Source organism: Schistocerca gregaria, chromosome 1 (genome assembly GCF_023897955.1).
Source record: "Schistocerca gregaria isolate iqSchGreg1 chromosome 1, iqSchGreg1.2, whole genome shotgun sequence".
NCBI classification, from domain to species: Eukaryota; Metazoa; Arthropoda; class Insecta; order Orthoptera; family Acrididae; genus Schistocerca; species Schistocerca gregaria.
The window spans coordinates 893,384,490-893,401,426 of NC_064920.1; the positions used below are offsets into that span (position 1 = coordinate 893,384,490).

General features: G+C 39.2%; 1 protein-coding gene across 2 annotated transcripts in view; it reads right to left on the bottom strand.

The window, feature by feature from the left end:
* Positions 1-16,937, bottom strand: part of LOC126273816 (transcription elongation factor SPT6) — a 144,858-nt gene that overhangs the window by 46,780 nt on the left and 81,141 nt on the right. For both annotated transcript variants that reach the window (XM_049977063.1, XM_049977062.1), the window contains 3 exons: positions 1,593-1,769; positions 1,215-1,430; positions 342-554 (listed from right to left, as the gene is read on the bottom strand). In XM_049977063.1, coding sequence (XP_049833020.1) covers positions 342-554; positions 1,215-1,430; positions 1,593-1,769 — 606 coding nt within the window. The remainder of the gene's footprint in view (positions 1-341; positions 555-1,214; positions 1,431-1,592; positions 1,770-16,937) is intronic.

Below are 16,937 nucleotides of genomic sequence, written 5' to 3' on the forward strand. Positions count from 1 at the left end.
TCGCTGGCTGGCATGCTAAATGTTGCCAGTTCAAGTCCAATTACCAGTAAATATTCGTTATCAAGCATTTATCAGTTTTAGATGGTTCTCAAAATTTCTTATGTTTATAATGGCTGCAGATTCTGGAATATTAAATGTTGATATAAATAGCAGCACTCTCCAATGAGAAGGCAGTTTCGTTCTGTCTGTGTGATGGTGAGCATAATAAAAATGCTTTCAGTGCTAAGTGTTGTACTTCATTGATGATCCTGCTTTGCACCTGGATTCGATTGCAGTCTGATTTGACATTATTATTAATAACAAATACATAGTGGGAAATAAATTTGTTGTAAACTGGTTACCTCTCCTTTTATAGAATTGGCATACACTTTAGCCAATTCATTGTCACATACTTCCACAGCTATTGTTGGAAACTGGTCCTCTTCTACTATCTGATTGACTATTTCCTTCAAATCAGCAGCCACCATAAGTGCTTCCCGTGACTCTCCTCCAACACATATCACGTGAGGCTTCTTGGTGGAGATAAAATTTCGTAAAGCAAGTAAGTCTGCTTCCTGTGGAGGAAAGGATCAAAAAATATTTTCAAAACAGCATTTACAGTGAGAATGACAATAAAAAGAACTACTAAATATTAGATATGATTTCAAAACACCAACATTATTCTGACATGATTTAAAAACTTGTGGAAAGTGTGGCCAGATGGCCTTTTGAACATTGCTACTTCCAAACGTAATCTTGCATAGTAATGTTTATATAACACTATTTAATAAGAATATTTAGCCATTAACATGGCAAACCATATTAACATTTGGAGACCTGAGTTCCAAATGCTTATTAGAAACTTCTGGTAGAATATACAAATAATAGCAAAACTTTACAGCTTTGTTCGTAAGTAGCAAACACTTGTATTTTTAATAACGTATTGTAGAAGTGAATAAGTGGCAGCTTCCTATTCTTCTTCTTCTTCTCCTCCTCCTCCTCCTCCTCCTCCTCCTCCTCCTCCTCTCCCCTCTGCTACCCCTACCTTCAAGTAGCAGCTTTTTTGTTAGTGAGACAGATAATTATCAATACAAATAAAGCATACACCCAGCAAAATGAAACTATAGTGTGTGTGTGTGTGTGTGTGTGTGTGTGTGTGTGAGAGAGAGAGAGAGAGAGAGAGAGAGAGAGAGAGAGAGAGAGAGAGAGAGAGAGATTACAAACATTCAATGTACCTTCTGCAACTTTTCTTCTTCTCTAAATGAATTTTTCCTTCTCAGCAAATGGGGTAATCTGAGATAATCAGTGCAGTCTCCATCGGGCCCAACCATACAAGCAAAAGATGCTTGACTGTAATCTGGAACGTAAGCTACTGCCATAACTCTTAACCCTTTGCTGGTGTCCCACTCTTCTTCTTCCTCGTCTGTGAACTCCACTGAATATGGTGCAACCTGGAGAAATAGAGACAAGTCGGTAATTAATTATGTCGAGATAATAGATAACTGTGATATAATTCCTATATTATATTTTAATATGGTGGTAATACATAGAGATTGAGTAATGAAGGTAACACACACATAACATAACTCCACTGGAAATCTGTTCACTCTCACCTTCAGCCAATTATACAATTTGCGGCAACATGTTCTAAGAACAGATTCTCTTGCTTCCATTAGAAGATTTGTTCGTAGTTCTTTACGTAAATCTGGAAGCAGGAGGCATTTCAGTGCCAGCTCCACACAATTTACTCTAAGTGAATTCCACTCTTGGACATTTTTGCTGAATTCGTCCTATAACGGAAAAGAATCAAATTTATATTGAGGTCCACAAATATGGAATACACAAAAATATGGGATTCTTTTTATTCCAACTTTCCCTTCACATCTCAAAAGCAGTCCTAATATTGGACAACAAAATACACATTCTTAGAAAATTTAGGCAAAGATGTGCTCCGACTGAGCACAGAGTCAGATTTATACTCCGTAATTGCATCGAAAATTTGTCATCCACTGATGGATCTAAGACTTTCAGCAGATTTCTCTATGTGCATAGGTGAGAAAAATTCAAGAATGAAAGTACCTTTTGCATGATGTGTCAGTGCCAAGTAACGCAGCTCAGTGATATGTGGACCAAACATATAGAGAACAGTCACAGTGTAGTAAAGATGGTAATTGAAACAAATATGCAGTGAGACATACACAAAATGACATTTTTCTTCAAAGACGATAAGTGGACTGAAGTCAGCATGATTCATGATGGTCCCCTGGATATTAAAAATGCCAGGACATTGCTCTTAATAGAGGATGTGATCACTATGGACTGCTGTGCACGTTCAGCAGCAAATTCCCCCCCCCCCCCCCTACCCCCCCCCCCCCCCCCCATGCTGGCCACATGATCGGTAAGGAGTTCTTGGAATATGACATTCCATTCCTCCACCAATGTGTTTGACAATTGCTGCATGGTCACTGATGCACATGGACATGCTGCATTTTGTCTTTCCAATACACCTCACACATGGACAATGGATTTAAATGCGAACAGGCAAGCCAGTGCATTTGCTGCAGCTCCTCTCGTTTGATACGGTTGTGCATAGTCATACATAAAAATGACCAAGTGGGCCCCTCGATAGATGCACTTGAGGAGGGAGTACAGTGTCATTATAATGTTGATCAGTAAATGTATCCTGTTCAAAGATTTTGAGGTCTGTACATCCGTGTAACATGCCTCCCTCACTCTAACACCTGAACCACCAAAACAATCATGTTCAACAATGCTGGACATATCTTCATACAGCAAGAGGTGGGAACATTGTTGAACATTATGGTTTTGGTGGTCCAGGTGTTATGCTGTGGGTTGGACTGTCAGTGAGAGCACATCTCGAGTTCCCGCTGCCAATAAGGCGAGTACACCGTTTGTTTGTTACATATTTTTACAAGCTTCAAACAGGAGCAACCTATTTTCAGTTATCTGTGTAGTTACTAGTTTATTTTTGTAATTTATTGTGCACTTGAGTGATTACTAGGCACAACCTTTTATTTTAATAACAGTATAGCATGCAGTACCACCGTGGTTTTTGACCCTTGTCTCGACTGTGGTCCTTTAGAGCACAGCCGAGTCGAGGGTCTGAATCAGAGGCCGTGGTGGTTCTGTGACTGTGTAGGCGGCAGATTCCTCGACTTGCGCCAATGGGTGGTGGGTTTCTGGGTTCCACTTAATAAGTCGGGAATCGACTACACACAGGAAGTGACTACACATGGAGCGGGGGCTGTGTGGAAGGGATTAGGCAGTTTTTTTAGGTTAGAGTGTCTCAGGAAACCACAGAATGGGCGTACATCTAAAAGGGCACAGGTAAAACACAGTAAGGTAGTTGTAGAAACTATCGGTACTGTAGTTGTAAATTGTCGTAGCTGTATTGGGAAAGAACCAGAGCTCCAAGCGCTTATAGAAAGCACTGAAGCTCAAATATTATATGTACGGAAAGCTGGCTAAGGCCAGAAATAAGTTCAGCTGAAATTTTTTCAAACGAAGTAACAGTGTTCAGAAAGGATAGATTAAATACAGTTGGTGGAGGAGTATTTATTGCTGTCAGAAGTAGTTTACCTTGTAGCGAAATTGAAGTAGATAGTTCCTGCGAAATAGTATGGGTAGAGGTTATACTTGGCAATTTGACTAAACTATTAATTGGATCATTTTACCAACCCCTCGACTCAGAAGATACAATTGCTGAACAGTTCAAGGAAAACTTGAGTTTCATTTCAAATAGATACTCCATTCATACAATTATAGTCAGTGGTGACTTCAATCTACCCTCACTATGCTGGAAAAATTATGCATTTAAAGCCAGTGGCAGGCATAAAACGTCATCTGAAATTTTACTGAATGCTTTCTCAGAAAAATATTTTTAACAGTTCGTACACGAGCCCACTTGAAGCATAAATGGATGTGAAAGCATACTTGACCTCTTAGCAACAAATAATCCGGGACAAACAGGGAGTATCATGATGGTTATAGGGATTAGTGACCACAAGACAGTTGCTCTAAGGCTGAATACCACAACACCCTCAACCATCAAAGAGAAACCCGACGTACATCTATTTACAAAAGCTGGTAAAAATGCTCTTAATGTGTTTTTAAGAGACAGTCTCTTCTCCTGCCGTTCTGATCATGTAAGTGCAGAAAATATGTGGAATGATTTCAAAGAGATAGATTCGATGGAAATTTAGAGACATATACCACATAAATTAATAAGTGATGGTACTGATCCCCCATGATACACAAAACAGGTGTCAGATTGCTGTTGCAGAAGCAACAAAAAAACATGCCAAATTTAAAAGAAAGCAAAATCCCCAAAATTGGCAAAGTTTTGCAGAAGTTCAAAAGATTGCGCGTACTTCAATTGAGATGCTTATAATAATTTCCACAACGAAACTCTGTCTCAAAATCTGGAAGAAAATCCAAAGAGACTCTGGTCACTGGTTACAGTGCCACAAAAGCAGATGAAGTAAATATTCCTGATTTCCAATCAAGAACAACAGCCAAGATGACAAACATATAAGTAGATATCCTCGGTTTAGCAAATCAGCTTAAATCACTTAATAAAGGCAAGGTTTCCGGTACAGTCAGGTTCCTTTCAGAGTATGCTGATACAATAGCTCCATATTTAGCAATTATATACAACCACTTGTTCACAGAAAGATCCATATCTAAAGACTGGAAAATTGCTGTAGTCACACTAATACCCAAAAAGGAAAGGAGGAGGAATCCGCTGAATTACAGCCCATATCACAAACATCGATTTGCAGTAAGGTTTTGGAACACATACTGCGTCCTAACATAATGAAGTACCTTGAAGAAAAAGATTTATTGACACATAATTAGCACGGTTTTAGAAAATATTGTTCTTGTGAAGCACACTAGCTCTTTATACTCATGAAGTAATGAGTACTACGGACAGGCGATGTCAAATTGATTTCATATTTTTAGATTTCCAGAAGGCTTTTGACACTGTTCCTCACAAACATCTTCTAACCAACCTGTGTGCCTATGGAATATCGCCTCAGTGTTGCACTTGGATTCATGATTTCCTGTGAGAAAGGTCACAGTTCGTAGTAATAGACGGAAAGTCACCGAGTAAAACAGAAGTAATATCTGGCATTCCCCAAGGAAGTGTTACAGGTCCTCTGTTATTCCTGATCTATATTAACGACATAGGAGACAATCTGAGTAGCCATCTTAGAGTTTTTACAGATGATGCTGTCATTTACCGTCTTGTAAAGTCATCAAATTATCAAAATAAATTGCAAAATGATTTAGTTAAGATATTTGTATTGTGTGAAAAGTGACAATTGACACTGAATAAAGAAAAGTGTGAAGTTATTCACATGAGTATTAAAAGAAATCCACTAAATCTCGATTATGCCTCAAGTTACACAAACCTGAAGGCTGTAAATTCAACTAAATACTTACAGATTACAATTACAAATAACCTGAATTGGAACAATCACATTGATAGTGTTGCGGGTAGAGCAAATCAAAAACTTTGATTCACTGACAGAACACTTAAAAGGTGCAACAAGTCTATTAAAGAGACTGCTTATACACTTGTCTGTCCTGTTCTGGAGTAATGTTGTGCTGTGTGGGATCCGCACCACATGGGACTGACTGATGAAATCAAAAAAGTTCAAAGAAGGGCAGCTCGTTTTGTTTTATTGTAAAATAGGGGAGATGATACGTGAATTGGAGTGGCAATCACTAAAACAAAGGCATTTTTCGTTGCGACGGGATCTTCTCATGAAATTTCAATCACCAGTTTTCTCCTCCGATTGCGGAAACATTCTGTTGGCACTCAGCTACATAGGGAGAAATGATCATCAGGATAAAATAAGAGAAATCAGGCCTCGCACAGAAAAATTTAAGTACTTGTTTTTCACGCACGCCATTTGAGAGTAGAATGGTAGAGAGACAGCTTCAAGGTGGTTCACTAAACCCTCTGCCATGCAGTTTATTGAAAATAGCAGAGTAATCATGTAGATGTAGATATCACAATGTTGTATGGGTGTACTGAACTATAAATCTTTGGAAATGGTGCACTCAATGGCCAATGTTATTGTGACACTACTCCATCTCCATGTGCATCTTTCCAGAGTTACAATCAGTCCTGACTTCATTTTGATGGATGACAATCTGCTATTGCATCAAACAGCACTGTTGGAGTGAGCTCTTGGGGCAAGGCAATATTCAGTGAATGGACTTGCCTGCCTGTTCCCCCCTCCCCAATTTAACCATGTGTGGAAAGCATTGGAGTGGGATACTTTGCAACATGTTCACATGCACAAATGGCCATCCAGCAGTTGTCAACCACACTGGTGCAGGAATGCCCTATGATAAGAACTCATCATCAACCTTGTGGCCAGCATCGGAGCAAGATCAGAGTAAGCGTTGCTGCACATGGTGATCACACACACTATTACGAACCATATCTCGCCTATTTTAGATGTCCAGGGGGCCATCATTGTAATTATTGTCTTGGAATTAAAATGTCATTTATGTTCATCTCATTGCATCAGGATCAGTGGACAAAGTTCAAAACCATCGTACAATATGCGTTAGATGAGTATGTGCCAAGCAAGATCGTAAGAGACGGGAAAGAGCCACCGTGGTACAACAACCGAGTTAGAAAACTGCTGCGGAAGCAAAGGGAACGTCACAGCAAACATAAACATAGCCAAAGCCTTGCAGACAAACAAAAATTACGCGAAGCGAAATGTAGTGTGAGGGGGGCTATGCGAGAGGCTTTCAATGAATTCGAAAGTAAAGTTCTATGTACTGACTTGGCAGAAAATCCTAAGAAATTTTGGTCCTATGTCAAAGCGGTAGGTGGATCAAAACAAAATGTCCAGACACTCTGTGACCAAAATGGTACTGAAAAAGAGGATGACAGACTAAAGGCCGAAATACTAAATGTCTTCTTCCAAAGCTGTTTCACAGAGGAAGACTGCACTGTGCTTCCTTCTCTAGATTTTCGCACAGTTGACAAAATGGTAGATATCGAAATAGACGACAGAGGGATAGAGAAACAATTAAAATCGCTCAAAAGAGGAAAGGCTGCAGGTCCTGATGGGATACCAGTTCGATTTTACACAGAGTACGCGAAGGAACTTGCCCCCCCTTCTTCCAGCGGTGTACCGTAGGTCTCTAGAAGAGCAAAGCGTTCCAAAGGATTGGAAAAGGGCACAGGTCATCCCCATTTTCAAGAAGGGACGTCGAACAGATGTGCAGAACTATAGACCTATATCTCTAACGTCGATCTGTTGTAGAATTTTGGAACACGTATTATGTTCGAGTATAATGTCTTTTCTGGAGACTAGAAACCTACTCTGTAGGAATCAGCATGGGTTTCGAAAAAGACGGTCGTGTGAAACCCAGCTCGCGCTATTCGTCCATGAGACTCAGAGGGCCTTAGACACAGGTTCACAGGTAGCTGCCGTGTTTCTTACTTCCGCAAGGCGTTTGACACAGTTCCCCACAGTCGTTTAATGAACAAAGTAAGAGCATACGGACTATCAGATCAATTGTGTGATTGGATTGAGGAGTTCCTAGATAACAAAACGCAGCATGTCATTCTCAATGGAGAGAGTCTTCCGAAGTAAGAGTGATTTCAGGTGTGCCGCAGGGGAGTGTCATAGGACCGTTGCTATTCACAATATACATAAATGACCTGGTGGATGACATCGGAAGTTCACTGAGGCTTTTTGCAGATGATGCTGTGGTGTATCAAGAGGTTGCAACAATGGAAAATTGTACTGAAATGCAGGAGGACCTGCAGCGAATTGACGCATGGTACACGGAATGGCAATTGAATCTCAATGTAGACAAGTGTAATGTGATGCGAATACATAGAAAGATAGGTCCCTTATCATTTAGTACAAAATAACAGGTCAGCAACTGGAAGCAGTTAATTCCATAAATTATCTGGGAGTACGCATTAGGAGTGATTTAAAATGGAATGATCATATAAAGTTGATCATCGGTAAAGCAGATGCCAGACTGAGATTCATTGGAAGAATCCTAAAGAAATGCAATCCGACAACAAAGGAAGTAGGTTACAGTACGCTTGTTCGCCCACTGCTTGAATACTGCTCAGCAGTGTGGGATCCGCACCAGATAGGGTTGATAGAAGAGATAGAGAAGATCCAACGGAGAGCAGCGCGCTTCGTTACAGGATCATTTAGTAATCGCGAAAGAGTTACGGAGATGATAAACTCCAGTGGCAGACTCTGCAGGAGAGACGCTCAGTAGCTCGGTACAGGCTTTTGTTAAAGATTCGAGAACACACCTTCACCGAAGAGTCAAGCAGTATACTGCTCCCTCGTACGTATATCTCGCGAAGAGACCATGAGGATAAAATCAGAGAGATTAGAGCCGACACAGAAGCATACCGACAATCCTTCTTTCCACGTACAATACGAGACCGGAATAGAAGGGAGAACCGATAGAGGTACTCAGGGTACCCTCCGCCACACACCGTCAGGTGGCTTGCGGAGTATGGATGTAGATGTAGATGTAGATGTAGATTGCATATTTCTTTCAGTCAACTTCTGTAGCAGTTCTTTCTATGTATGGTCCAAGTTTCATTGACCTATGTTGCTTGGCAGCGACACAAAATTCAAGTTACTTTTGCCCATAAGATTCGCACACCAGTGTATTACAGCCTTCATTTATACAAAAACACACTGCTCCAACACATTTTCTAATGAGATTGTCTCACCTTCCATAGGACTGTTCTCTTTGTCTATTCTTATCCTTTGACTCAAACATTTAACTTCATTGCTCCATGTAGCATCCATTTGCCTGGCAAAATGTTCTGCCCACCTCATTTTCATTACATTAACAATTACATCTACCACTCCAATATGTTCCTCCATTCATTTCTTTGTTTTCCTGCCTCTTCACAAAATTGCTACCATGCACATCTCCACTGTTTGCTAGCAACCATCAGTTTTTATATTTATTAATGCCTCACCGCTATAAGTCAAAACACGTAATAAACACTGACGATAAACTTTTTGTTTCATTCTGCAAACTCCATTTAGTTTAGTAAATGCTCTTCTCAACCCTTTGTTTGACTCTACCCGTGTACACTCAGTTGTCATCTTCATGTCATGTATTTCCTTTGTCAGAGAAGTTCCTGAACAGGTCTTTTTTTTTTTAAAAAAATAGGAAACTTTACTTACCAAGTTACAATCTTAGCTTCTATCAAAGTAGTCCCCTTGGTTATCTACACACAGTCACCAACGTTTCTGAAGATTTTGAAAGCAAGCAAGAAAATTTGTAATTGTGATGCTTGTAAGCACACTTGGTACAGTTAGTTGGATGTCTGCGATATCCTGATGAAACTTTCCTTTCAGTCACCTTTCCTCTCACAGAAACAAGAAAAAAATCACATGGCGAGAGGTCAGGTGAATACGGCGGATGTGGGAAGGCAATAACAGAATGTTTTGGCCATATACTCGGTAACAGATAAAGCAGTATAGATTCTTGCATTGTCATGCAGTAAGAACCAGTCCTGAGAATGCCACAAATCAGGGCAGTGACATCAAACTGCTAGTCACAAACATTTCAAGAATCTGATTTAGAGAATTTGGTTCACTGTTTGATCTGGAGGAACATACTCATGGTGAACTAATCCTTTAGCATCAAAGAATGCAATCAACATTGTCTTTGTTCTCAAAGGTCGTCATTTGACCATTTTTGAGGCTGGTAATCCAGGACTATCATTCAGCACTTTGACACTTCGTGTGACAGTCATACTGGTGGCACCAACTTTCATCCCCAGCAATAATCTTTGGCGGAAATGTGGGATCATGTCTGGTTCCATACAGCAGTTCAGCATATGTTCTTTGTCTTTCCTCTTTCTGCCTGTCTGTTGTGTGTGTGTGTGTGTGTGTGTGTGTGTGTGTGTGTGTGTGTGTGACAAGTTTTGCATTAAGTTTCTTTTTTCCCTTAATCTTCGCATGAAACCTTATGACACCCGTCATGATTCAAGTTATGTTCTTTTGGTAACCTCACAGTTACATCACAGTGTTCTTGCAATAACTGCCTTAAACACTTCACACTTGCATCGATTGTGCTGTAGATGGGCGACCAGCTCTGGGATTGTATTGCACTGCATCTCTGCCTTCACAAAACCTTTCATGCCACTCGAAAACACGATTTCTTGAAAGTGCCTTGTCGGCATTTGCTTGCTTAATCATTGTCCATGTTTCAATAGGAGTTTTTCTGAGCTTGCTACAGAACTTAATTTTGACTCTCTGCTTACTCTCAAGATCCACTGTGCCACTGTAACTAATTCGCCAAGAACCCAGTGTGTTGCTAAGCACAGTCCTACCACATAGTAAATTCACATGGAAACATGGCCAAGGTCGTTTCAATGACACACATATACCAGGTAACATAAAAACATTTGTTCCTTTTTAGTATTGCAAATTCAGAAATGAAAAAAAAAACCTGTGCTGGAACATTTCTGACAAAGAGAGTACACAAGACTGCATGGACTGGCTCTATGACTTCATTGTCAATTTCAATAATTTCCTATCCAATGTTTTGATTGTACACTAACTTAATCTCATTATAATTACAAATTTTCGGGTGTACTTTCAACTTCATCTTCACAGTTTTTCCAATCTTTTTTATATGAAATGTGAACAGTACAATCATCTTGTACAGTTTCCCACCACTGGCAGGGCCTCCTTGGAACACAAGCCTCTCCATCTTCTTTGGTCATCCCACCAGCTCTGTGTCAATGCTCTTGATAAGTCTCCTCCTCTTTTCTGACCACTTTCTCCACTCCTTTTAGACACTTGTCCCTCAGCCTTGCTCTTGGTTTCTTGCCCTCCATCTTTCCAAGCATCCTTGTCACATCCATTCTCTTCAAATGCCCATACCATTTTAAATTTCTTTCCTCAATTTTATCTGGTAGGGTTCCTCCGGTGTTCTCTGACATACACTTTCATCTCTCATTTTTTCCCATTTTAGTTACACCTATCTGACTTTTTAAAATCTTCATTTCACTTCGTCACTTGTTATTTTTTACACTTTCCTTCATGATCTAGCTTTCTTCAAGGTATAACAGACTTGGTGTATAATATGTTAGAAGTGTCATCCATTTTTCTGGGGGATTTCTTTGTACCATATCAATACTCTCAAATTTCTCATAAAGCTATCAACTTGTCTGGCCCATTCACTTATCTCTTTGTCATTTTTTACATTTTCTTATACAACACTCCTCAAGCACTTACAGCTTTCCACTGTTTTTTGCTGTTTAGCGTCTAAATTTATGTTTACTAGAGGGCTATAATTTTTTTCTTGTTTTGATCAACAGCTCAAATTTCTTTGTGTAAATTTTAGGCCATATTCTTCACAACTTCTTCCTGACATGTAACTGCTTCTGTATTCCCTACTCATTCCCCTACACTATGAAATTATCAGCAAATAAATTGCTATCATCTTGTCAGCTACTTCTTTTGCCACCTGTTCATTGTATGGTACATCACTACATTTGTGCCCTTCTTTGTACAGTATAATGTCAAGACCAAAAACAAAGGCTGTATTACTATGTTCCATTATGATACTTTTATTCTCCCAGTTTAAGGATGTACCAGCTTCTTTTATGGCTGCTAAAAATAGTTTTAGCGGCACTGTATTTACAACTGTTTTGATTCAGTCTACTGGAAGCCACTAGTGTATGTACTTGGTCCTGCAAAAATTTAGACTTAACAGACGCTATATTCTTATATTTTGCAGAGTGCAGTTGCAGCTGTAGCAGTTCTAAAGCTAAGTACTGACAAAGTTGTTTGCACACTGTATTCAAATAGTGTTCTTTTCGCATTGATGTCATTTATTAAATTTAAAACAGTAGTTTTCAGCTGATGTTTCTTGTTGTTTGTAGTGAAATATTTCAGTAAAACTTTTGTTCACTGAATTTAATTTTGTTGAATGTTCCAGTGTTGCTTGGATTTCTTTTCATTTGGATAAGAAATTGTGTGAAGGTCTTGTGGTATTGATATTAGTTGTGGTTTAATAGCATCAATAAAAGTAGTTGGTTTCTTAGTAGAAAGTGAAATTCGATATCACTATTGTTAGTTCTTTAAATAACTCTACTGTTATAATTGAACTTAGGGAATGTAGATGTTTAGTTCTTTCAGTAACTGTTAACATTTTACCATGAGTGAGAAGTGTGGGCTATGTCATAGGTATGTGAGTAGTGGGTTACAGTATGAGATTTGTATTTTCATTGGAAAAGGGGGGGGGGGGGGCAGTGGGGAAGCCAGTGAGCATTCTAGCAAGATCCTCTCCTGAAATGCAGAATTTGCAGCAGAAATAAGTTGATAGAGGAGCAGGAGTGTACAATCTGTGCAGTTACGAAAAGCAAAGGAAGAACTAGATAGACTGAGGAGGGTGAAGGGCAATGGAGACTGGGAACTGGCAATTGGTAAGAAGGCAATTTGGCCAACTGTCAGAGTTTAGTGGAGAGAAGTAGGTGTAGGAAACATGCAGCAGTCCTCAGCAACTAGGAAGCCTAAGGCAGTTGCAAATTCTAACAGAAAGAAGAAGGTTCTGCTGCTACATAGTTCGCATGGCAGAGACGTGGGCCAGCAGCAGCAGGAAATGTTAGGGAGTGAGTACCAGGTCACCAGGATCGTGAAGTCCAGTGCAGGGTTAGCTCATGTGGCTGACAACATAGGGGAGTTATGAAGGAATTTTACAAAAGAGATCAAGTAGTAATTGCAGGTGGAGCTGAGAATAGTCTTGATAGGGATGGGGAGTATAATGTAGATGGTGATATGGTAAATGTAGCTACACAAACTGGTGGCACAAATGTAAGTGCAACAGTTTCAGCATCATGAGCAGCCTTATCTTAATGCTGCTGTTGGGGGTGTTAACATTGGGCTGGAGGAGGCATTGATGGTGGAGGACATGGCTCACACTGCAGTGGTGCCAGTTGAGTCTATCAACAGATTGGGTTTTACTAGGTATGGCCTGCACCTCAACAGGTATGGGAAGGGGAGGCTGGCAAAGCTTATAAGTGACAGTGTAATAGGCGGTGGTGGGATCATGCATGGGAAAATTCCTATAGTAGTTGGTGTTAGAGATGCATCTTTTTTAGATTGAAGTCAGCTGATAGGTATCCCTACTTAAAGGAAGTCCCTCTAACAAAGGAATCACTTTCAAAGGAGGCCAGATATCGAAGTAGTAAAGGAATTAGCATATTTCATCAAAATATAAGAGATATTATAGATGAAATTAGTGAACCGCTTACAGATGTTGGCTCTGACATTATTGATATATCAGAGCACTACTTAAACAATTTGACAATTCAGAGGCTTCCTTCACCAGGACACAGACTAGCTGGCTGTTTTTCAAGGAGTTCTTCGCGGAGTGGGGGAGTGGTCATGTACATAAAAAACAGAATTCCATTTGAGTCTGTAGACGTATTTTGGCACTGCACTGAACAGGTATCTGAATGTTGTGCAGAGACAGTTCGATTTAGTGAATCTACACTTCTAATTGTTGTTGTTTACAGGTCCCTTAACTCTGACTTCAGAGCATTCTGTTTAAGATAGAGAGGGTTTTTGGTTCACTTTGCTGGAAGTAGCAAAAATTAGTTAAATGTGGTGACTTCAATATTAATTTTGTATGTGGTTGTGTAAGAAAAAGGACGTTAAAAGATCTCCTAAATTCATATGATCTGATTCAGACTCCCCCCCAACAATGGTGCAGGGTGACAGTAACATAGTCAAAGACAATATTTTTATTCATTCTTCACTACTAGATAGTCATTCTGTTCGAAAAAGGGTGAATAACCTTTCAGACCACGATGCACAAATTTTAACACTAAAAGGTTTTTTAGTCAAACAACTGTTATATATAATTACAAACTATGTACGAAAGCTAATCCAATGGCAATAGAGAGTTTTTTAAACCTCATTAGGGAACAAAAGTGCAGGATGCTTATAGTGCCCATAAAACAGATTACAAACTGTAATGCTTTCCTTAACACATTTCTCAAGCTCTTTGAAAGTTGCTTTCCATTAGAACATTCTAAACAAGGTACTAGCAATGAAAGACAGCCTGAGTGACTGACTAGTGGGATAAGGATAACGTGTAGAACAAAGTAGGCATTATTACAAAATGTTAGAAGTAGTCACAATCGAGCTACAGTAGCTCATTACAAACAGTATTGTAAGGTGCTTAAAAATGTTATTAGGAAGTCAAAGAGTATGTGGTATGCAAATAGAATAGCTAATTCACAGGATAAAATTAAAACCATGTGGTCAGCCGTGAAGGAAGTGTCTGGGTTCGGTTGTTTAGGGAAGGAGACCAGACAGCGAGGTCATCAGTCTCATCGGATTACGGAAGGATGGGGAAGTCGGCCATGCCCTTTGGGAGGAGCCACCCCGGCATTTGCCTGGAGTGATTTAGGGAAATCACGAAAAACCTAAATCAGGATGGCCGGACGCGGGATTGAACTGTCGTCCTCCCGAATGCGAGTCCAGTGTCTAACCACTGCGCCATCTCGCTCGGTGAAGTGTCTGGTCAGCAGCACAAAGTCAACAATATAAAGTCAAATCACAGTAAAAACATTTCTGTTACTGATAAGTCAGATACATGTACAGTGTTTAACAATCACTATCTGAGCATTGCTGGTGAATTAAATAAAAACTTAGTTTCAACAGGCAATCATAGAGCTCTCTCGGGAAAATGCCTTTGCGTGATTGGTGTCTGAAATATTCCTCTGTGATACTGGCAAGGGAGAGAATGAGTCAGTAATTAAAACACTGAAGACTAAGGACTCTCATGGACATGATGGAGTGTCTAGCAGAATATTAAAGTACTGTGCTGCACATGTTAGCACAGTACTTATCCATATTTGTAATTTTTCCTTTAAGAATGGTCAGTTTCCTGGACATTTAGACTACTCAGTAGTAAAGCCGCCTTATAAAAAGGGAGAAAGGGATAATGTAGACAATTTTAGACCTATTTCTATGCAATCACCATTTGCTACAGTTACTGGAAAGGCTGTGTATATGTAAGGATAATTGATCACTTTATCTAGCATAATTTGCTATCAAATGTACAGTCTGGTTTTAGAAGTGGTTTAACAACTGAAAATGCTATATTCTCTTTTCTCTGTGAGTTACTGGATAGATTAAACAAAAGGTTTCAAACGTTAGGCATCTTTTTCAATTTAACTAAGGTGTTTGATTGAACTGATCACAAAATATTGCTTCAGAAGTTGGACCATTATGGAATACGGGGAGTAGCTCACAACTGGATCACGTCTTACTTTAATAATAAACACCAAAAGGTCATTACCCATAGTATTGGGAATGGCTCTGTGGGGTCTGGTCAAGTGTGGTGTGCCCCAGGGATCAGTGCCGTGGCCTGTCCTGTTCCTTATTTATATAAATGATATGCCTTCTAGTATTACAGGTGATTCTAAAATACTTCTGTTTGCTGATGACACTAACTTGGTAACTAAGGATGTTTTGTGCAACATTGGCACTGTTTCAAATAGTGCAGTTCATGGCTTGTAGAAAATAAATTAAAGCAAAATCACAATAAGACTCAGTTTTTACAACTTTTTACACACAATTCAACAAAACCTGACATTTTAATTTCACAGAATGGGCATATGATTAGTGAAACTGAACAGTTTCAATTCCTTGGTGTTGAGATAGATAATAAACTGTCATGGAATGCCCATGTTCAGGATCTTGTTGAAAGACTTAGTGCTGCCATTTTTACTATTTGAATGGTATCGGAATTAAGTGATAGTTTGACACGAAAAGTAGTCTACTTTGCTTACTTTCATTCACTTACTACATATGGTATTATATTTTGGAGTAACTCTTGCCACTCTCGAAGGACATTTTTGGCTTATAAACAGGCAGTTTGGGCAATAAGTGGTGTAAGTTCATGAACCTCTTGTCGACCTCTGATAATTAGTCTAGGTATTCTGACTTTGGCCTCTCAATATATATATTCTTTACTTTCGTTTATTGTTAACAATATTGACTCATTCCCAAGAATTAGCAGTTTTCACTCAGTAAGTGCTAGGCAGAAATCTAATCTGCATTCGGATCGCACTTCCTTGACTCTTGTGCACAAAGATGTGCAGTATATTGCTGTATACATTTTTTATAAACTATCACAAGAATTCAAAAATCCTAACAGCAATCCACGCACTTTCAAATCAAAGGTGAAGAGTTTCCTCATGGGTTCCTACTTCTATTCTGTCAGGAGTTCCTTGAAAAATTGAATCCTGTGTTATATTGTTGATTGTGTTTACAAAAACTTGTGGTTTGTCTTTTTTTGGTTTGTAAATACTTTATTTTTATCTGTTATTACTTTTACCTTGGAGATCTGCTCCTCAATGTGGCCCTACAAAACTAAATATAAAAAAAAGGAACGCTTCTTTGATTTTTGTGTTCCAAATTCTGAGTGTTTTTTTTTCATCTGTTTTTGTCCTTTTCTCAATTGTTTATGAGGCTGTTTAAATGGTGTAAGTCTTAACATTATTTCATTCTATGTATATTGATGTCTTTACAGACTGGTTACTGAAGCAAGCTTTTCTTAAAGAGACTGTGCTGAAAATTTTTCTAATAGTATATCCCAACAGAAGATGCACTTTAAACAACTAATATTGTGGTTTCTTTTGGAGTTGCTTAGTTTTCTTCCACTTTGATAGTAGCCTTAGTGTACATCCTAAAAGGAAATGGTTGCTACCAACTAATATTGTGGTTTCTTTTGGAGTTGCTTAGTTTTCTTCCACTTTGATAGTAGCCTTAGTGTACATCCTAAAAGGAAATGGTTGCTACCAACTAATATTGTGGTTTCTTTTGGAGTTGCTTAGTTTTCTTCCACTTTGATAGTAGCGTTAGTGTACATCCTAAAAG